The sequence below is a fragment of the Cynoglossus semilaevis genome, chromosome 17 (genome assembly GCF_000523025.1).
Source record: "Cynoglossus semilaevis isolate Cse_v1.0 chromosome 17, Cse_v1.0, whole genome shotgun sequence".
Lineage (NCBI taxonomy): Eukaryota > Metazoa > Chordata > Actinopteri > Pleuronectiformes > Cynoglossidae > Cynoglossus > Cynoglossus semilaevis.
Window position 1 is genome coordinate 12,246,695 of NC_024323.1, and position 6,513 is coordinate 12,253,207.

The 6,513-nt window shown below is 43.3% G+C and overlaps 1 protein-coding gene and 1 long non-coding RNA gene across 8 annotated transcripts in view; one reads left to right on the forward strand and one right to left on the reverse strand.

Annotated features, from left to right (window-relative positions):
- Nucleotides 1–6,513, reverse strand: part of LOC107989850 (uncharacterized) — a 15,103-nt gene that overhangs the window by 4,418 nt on the left and 4,172 nt on the right. For 2 of the 7 annotated variants that reach the window (XR_003052393.1, XR_003052389.1), the window contains exon 1: nucleotides 2,887–5,083. The exons of 2 other annotated variants lie outside the window; for them this stretch is intronic. This is a non-coding gene — a long non-coding RNA (uncharacterized LOC107989850). Of the gene's footprint in view, nucleotides 1–2,886; nucleotides 5,084–6,513 lie in introns of those variants that run through there. 3 more of the 7 variants (XR_003052392.1, XR_003052391.1, XR_003052390.1) reach the window with 3 other exon arrangements.
- Nucleotides 5,262–6,513, forward strand: part of cbx7a (chromobox homolog 7a) — a 7,659-nt gene continuing 6,407 nt past the window's right edge. Inside the window, exon 1 of the mRNA XM_008330258.3 lies at nucleotides 5,262–5,549. Within this exon, the coding sequence (XP_008328480.1) occupies nucleotides 5,481–5,549 (69 nt within the window). The 5' untranslated portion in view covers nucleotides 5,262–5,480. The remainder of the gene's footprint in view (nucleotides 5,550–6,513) is intronic.

Below are 6,513 nucleotides of genomic sequence, written 5' to 3' on the forward strand. Positions count from 1 at the left end.
AACAGGGTTCTCTCTCAGGAGCTGTGCTATCTTTGATAGCAACATACGTGAATTTTAAAGAAAAGCGCATTTTGTTGTTTCACACAGACACTAATACTGTGTACTATGGCTAAAGTTTGAAGTATCAAAAACACTGATTTTTATTATTTTTTAAATGTCTGACGATTAATCATGATTAATCATCGTTCCTTATTATGTCAAAAACATATAACAGCAGGTGGATTTTATTTGTGACTACCAAGCTCAGTGGAGCTGGTCTGACGCGTCTGACTGGAAGTTGAAGCCTTTGCAGGATGAGACTGTATTTTGAACTCAGTGAACTCAGTGAAGTTGAGCAGTGATGAGTGATCGGACGGTGGAATTATTGGATTCACATCTGGACAGTATGTACGTTGGATTTTATTTGGATTGGTGTGTGTTTTTTCTGCCCATATGCCCAAAAATTAGTTAAAAAATGTTAATCAGATTCATCTTAAATGCAACTGAAAAACACACCTGGTAACACTGTCTGAAGCCTTTATGTAATGTAATCTGATTACAGATGTACAATAAACTTTATCTTGCACCGTTGACAACGCCGCGCTCGTCTCGTCTCGTGGCCGTGTTTGTTGTCACACGTGACATTTCTGTTTGGGTGTCGACACGTGCTCCTTTGTTTTGTTTTGTTTTTCTCGTGGCTCCATTGGTTTTACTTTCATTTTGACTTCCAGACAGCCGGCTCACGTACACTCACTATTGTGTAAACACGCTCCTGTGCCAGAGAGGGTTGAGCAGTCTAATATTAAGTCATATCATCTTTAGCTGTCACAATGGCAGACAGTGGATCTGGTGCAAATGGTTGCATGAGGTCACAGTGTTTACCTTTAGATTCAGGCAGATTGAACTGCTCTGTCACGAACTGAACTCAGGGAATTATGGGATTGCAGTAAAATGTTTCTTGTCATAGAGGTTATAATATTTAGATAATGTAAATTTTGGGGGAACCAAACGTATAAGAAACCTGAAAACCTGACAATCAGCGTAGGTTATATTGAAATTTATAACATAACATAACACTGAGTGGATTTTGTTAAATATTTTACTAAACCAAACATAAGTGTGTAAAGCCACCATCAGCCTAGAAAACTTTCTTTTTTTTTTTTTTTTAGATATATATAAATAATTTGACTTGTGAAGAAGTGCAGGTGTGTCCGTGATTAACTGTCTGTACCCTGCAGAAACAATCACTGACATTCATTGTTTGACAGCTCTCTGCTCTGCACCGATCATGAACCTTATCAGATATCAATCCTGCCTCGGGCCGAAGTTCGCTCAGTTTTGGGTTTCACATCTGGATTTTCAGAGGTTATGTGTGTGTGTGTGTGTGTGTGTTGATTGTGTTTCCCAGAAGCGCTGCTGCTCTTTATACTTCACTGACATGAATAAAGTTCGAGCCTCAGGGATTTAAACGAGAAAAGGAAACGAGGCAGGGACGCGTGGATTCCCGGTATGGAGCAGCAGGTTACCCTCATATTGTAATATTCCAGAGAAGTAGCGCTGATGTTCGTTCTTACTGGCACGTTTGGTGAGTCATACGTGACTCATAACACGTGGGTGGGTTAAAAAAAAGGGAGGGAGGGAGGGAGGGAGGCAGCGTGTTGTTTTTACCGCTGGGTCCTCGGCTCCCAAACTGCACACACACACACACACACACACACACAGCAGTATCCAGGCAGAGCAGCGGTCATGTGACTGCTGTTTTCTTTTTCTTTTTTTTTTCTTTTTTCTTCCTTAATCGCAGAGATAAAAACCTCTCTTTACCGTAAACACGCCTTCGCTTCACTTCACTTCCCTGCAGCAACACTAACCTTCAAGGATAAGTCCACTCAAATATAATAGCTACTGCCACCACCACCACGACTACTACAACTGCTGCTGCTGCTGCTACAGTGAAGAGTATTGACTGTCAGAGCCTGATCATCAGCCTCTGTGCAGGATCAGTATCGTTTCCTCCTCAGATATTTATTTAAATACCAAACAGCAGAGTGAGATCACTGAACCCTCCAGTAAACAGTGAGTCACCGCCGTCTCTGAAGACCACTCAACGGCAACTGGTCTTTACACTGAAACATGCAGGAAGCAGGAATTTGTGACAAATAAATAAACCTTAGAAGACAAATAGCCACGGACATTAATATTGGGCTAGGTGGCGCTGTTTTATGGACAGAACGTGGAAAAACTTACAAATGGAACAGGGAGGAATTTGTGGAAATTAGAATCAAATATTTTTGTTAATTGTCTCAGTCATTTATACCGAGTCATTGGTTATGTATGGAAGGATGGAGAGGTATATATATAATGCACAACGGTTCCTGTTGAGACAATTATTTAAATGCCAAACAACTCGTCTCTCCAGTGGACACTAGGACCTACAACCAGGCTCTAGATAACTCCATCTGCAGCTGAACTTTAAGGTGGAACGTGCAGGAAATTCTGAAATAATGGACCAAAGAAAAATCCATTTTCATCTGCACTGATGCTTCCCTCTGTCTGTGTTTTTCATTACTTTCGTTACTTTGTTTTTTTCTGGCTAAGGATGTACCTTCCATTTCTTTTACAGATAATTATTTAAATGCAAAACAAAAGAGTGAGATCAACAAACTCTCCAATAAACACCTCCACTTACTGCAGAACATTCAAGAAATATAATATTGAAACAGGTACATTTGTGCACACCCTGTCTCTGAACAACATTCAAGAGCAACTTTGAAGGTGGAGCGAGCAGAAATGTTAGTAAACAAGGTAACAGCTGATCCACATTTATCAAGTAAAATTCCACTAATAAAAAAAAAAAACCCAGAGGAAAACACGAGTGTCGTGTGGTTGACTGTCATAAAAACCACTAACCTTTGCCATAAAACTGTAAAAACCACCGCTCCGCTACAGTTTAAACAATGTTGTTTTGAACTCTGGGTCGTCTGAGCTGAGGAGGATAAATTACGACTTCCGGGGGTGGAACTACTGCCACTTACAGTAAATACCCCACAGCTCCAACAGGAGAAAAGTTACTGTCATTTAACAGAACCTTTTCTCATTATTTACTAAATCACTTTGTTTTACGAGTAAATGACTTTCATCACTGACAGTTTATTGTTTCTCTCCGTACGAGAACATGTTTAAAAATGTGAACTGCAATGTTGCAAAACTGAGAAAATCCCTGCTCGTTTGTATAATGACTGTGATTAACAAGGCACTTTTGACGGATGTATTCCGAACACATCACTGGATTTAATAATTTATAATAATTCAAACTTGACAAACGAAGTCGCTACAGTGACTGCAGAGTGAAAGCAAAAGGCGACGGCTGTCGTTCAACAGCGTACACAAGAGAGCGTGTCCTAAAAACACTCATTATGGTGAAGTATTTTTGTCTCTGAGTTGTTTTTAAGAAGCAACGTGACAGGAATGAGTGAGAAGAAGAAAGGTTGAAGTTCCTCTCTCACCTCCACGCAGTGTCAAGAGTGTGAATTTCACATTGTTGCTTTGAGAAAGTGACGGAAGTAGTTTCTGACAGAAAGCCTGTCTCCAGATTTAACATTTCATTCTTTTTTTTTTCTTTTTTTGTTTCTTCCTTCCTAACAGTTCACACACCATTCCTGTGTTTCCTCCTGCTCCTGGCACTGCTTCCTGCTGTGGAATTGTACCTTTAAATATTCCAGCATGTCAAGGGTGAGGTTTGTATTTCAGTAGTATTTCATCATCTTCCAAAGAAGCGATTATGAAGACCAGTGTCTGTGTCATCGTCAGTAAGTCTGGTTTGAAGACAAAACAAAAACAAATGTCATTCTAAGGTTTTGGAAAAACGACTTCTTTCAGCAGATCTGAATGTCATGAACTGCTGCTGGGATGTTAGTATGCCATTGGAGCTGGGGGGGGGTCAAAGGTCACCGTTGGGTCAGTTGGACTTGTGCATCACCTTTCGTTCTGAACTGTCCATCAACACTCGCTGTCTCGTCAGCATCATCCCGCTTTTCTGCAGTCACTGTAGAAACTGTTGCCATGACACCAAATGTCCACAAGTGATGTGTGAGTTGCAGGTGCAGAAACGCTGTGTGTGTGTGTGTGTGTGTTTGCAGAGTTTGTTGTAAACTGATCCACAGCAGCCTCAGTGAAAGATAATATGAATCTGACTCCCAGCCTTTTCCACCACAGTCGCCCAAACACCATGAACTACTTCACTGTGACAGAGTACATGTGTAGGTATGAAATACAGTGTGTGTGTGTGTGTGTGTGTGTGTGTGTGACATCAGTGCCTGTGATCACACCACAAAAACGTTCATGACGGCTGAAACATCAGCCCCCCCCCTTCACCCCCAGCTCTCCTCTCTCCGCAGCCTCGACTGTGAACATACGAGTCGCCCGTGTTTATCTGTGGAACCATATTTGGATCAATCACAGCTGGAGGTTTGGACTTTTCTACCACGGATGCAGCAGAGCTCTCGTTTCCAATGCAAATTCTGATCTTTGCTTCTTTAACTTGTGTGAAAGAGAAAAAAAAATTTAAAAAGAGAAAAGTTCAAACTCGACTTTTCAGAACTTTTCAGCTGCAGTGATTCATTTGATAATAAAAAAAAACTCCAGCTGAAAAAAAAGAGTCGAACGCATTGTTCAACATTTAAGGACAACGAATGTGGACACGGACCAGGTTTACTGGACATTTGGACTTGTCCCCAGTGATTCAGTTTCAAAAGTGAAACCTCTGAACTGAAGTCTTTCCAGAGTTCAAAGGTCTGTGATTAAACGTTTCCTTTTCTAAATTCCTGCGACACGATTCATTTTCATCTGAACTGAATTGTACTTTACAAACTCCAAATAATGGTCTCCTGAAAAAAACTAAATTGTCTTCTAATGTTATAAATGAAGTGACATCCATTAGAATTACTGTGTAGACGCTTCGTGAAATAGTTCATGAAAACATTTTTCATGTTTCGATAAACTAACAATTCAGTTTTGTTTTTCTAAACAAGTGAAGCTCAGTTTTAAAATAACCTTGACCCTCCTCCTCCTCCTCCTCCTCCTCCTTTTCCTCCTCCTTTTTCGCCTCTCCTCCTCCTCCCTCCAACGGTCCCTTTTTCTACACTCTGCTCTAATTTGCGTGCGCGGCGCCGCGTGAGCGGGCACGCACGTTGGGGGCTCGGTCCCTACGCAATGGAAAGGGGGCGCGCCCGACTTAAAGCAGCGCGCTGTCCAGTGTTGATGTGTCGCAGCTTTTAAAAAGTGAAGCAGCAGCTGGAGCAGGAGCAGCAGGAGCTGCAGCGCCAGGAGTTTGGCTCAGCAGCGCAGCCTCTCTCTGGAGGAAGGAGCTGACACTTTGATTCCGTTTCCCCTTCTCATTTTTTTAATTTTTTTTATTTAAATTTACTCTCAAATTAATTTGTGCACTTGCGATCTTGACAACAGCGCACCAACACAAACACAAACAGCGGAGCAGCGCTGGAGCCATGGAGCTGTCCTCCATAGGAGACCAAGTGTTCGCCGTGGAGTCAATAACGAAGAAGAGAGTGAGGAAGGTGAGAGTGTGTGACACTTGACTCAACTTACATAACTTATTTTCCTACGGAGCAGCAGCAGCAGCAGCAGCTTCACTGCGCGCTCACTCACTCACTCACAGCACAACCTGTGTGACGTAGTTTATCGTCCCCTCTACTTTACGTTACCAAAATCTAACGTAAAATAACGCCTGCGTCACACGTGCGGCCGCCGTGTTTACCTGCGTTCTCCTGCGTTTCTGCTGGTGCCGTGTGTGTGTGTGTGTGGAGGAGCCCACGCAGTTGTAGTAAAGTGTGGGAGGGGGTGTGTGTGTGTGTTCGTGGGTACCGCTGGATGGGAGCTGCGCACTTCGCTATTCCGCTTGTTCCCCTCGCCGTGCGTACGATGAGCGGCGACTGTAACGAAAAGTGCTGCGTAATATTGTCACGCATTGCTGCGTGACGATGTCCCGCAAAAACGGGGAGCATGTGCGCACAGCGTGTCCCGTACTGCACAATAAAACTGTGTGTGTGTGTGTGACATCACTTTCCTTTTTTTTTTATACACAGCCCTTTTGAAAAGTTTGCAATTCTGTGAGATAAATGTTAAAAATCCACGCAACACGGAGCAGTTTTTTTTTCTTCTGCCACGCGAACGTCGGCAGGATTACGCGCACTTGTTTGTCTCTCTCTCTGTGCCTGACGCGTGTTTGGAGACTCGGACGTTGCGCAACACTGTGTGTTTACGCGTTCCCTATTTGGCCCCACCTTTACTGGAGCCGCGTTCTAGAAAGAACCAGCGCGTAGTGGAGACCGGCGCGTGTAGCCATGTGCGGTCACGTCAGCGCGGTGCTCGGAGACAGAGCTGCTGTTCGGAGGCCACCCAATCCCGCTGTCATTGACGTCATGCGGGAGAAAAACAAGGTTTGAAAGGCAGAAAAAAAGTCCATGACCCTCCCTCTCTAACTCCCTCTCCCTCTCTCTCTCTCTCTCTCTCTCTCCCCCC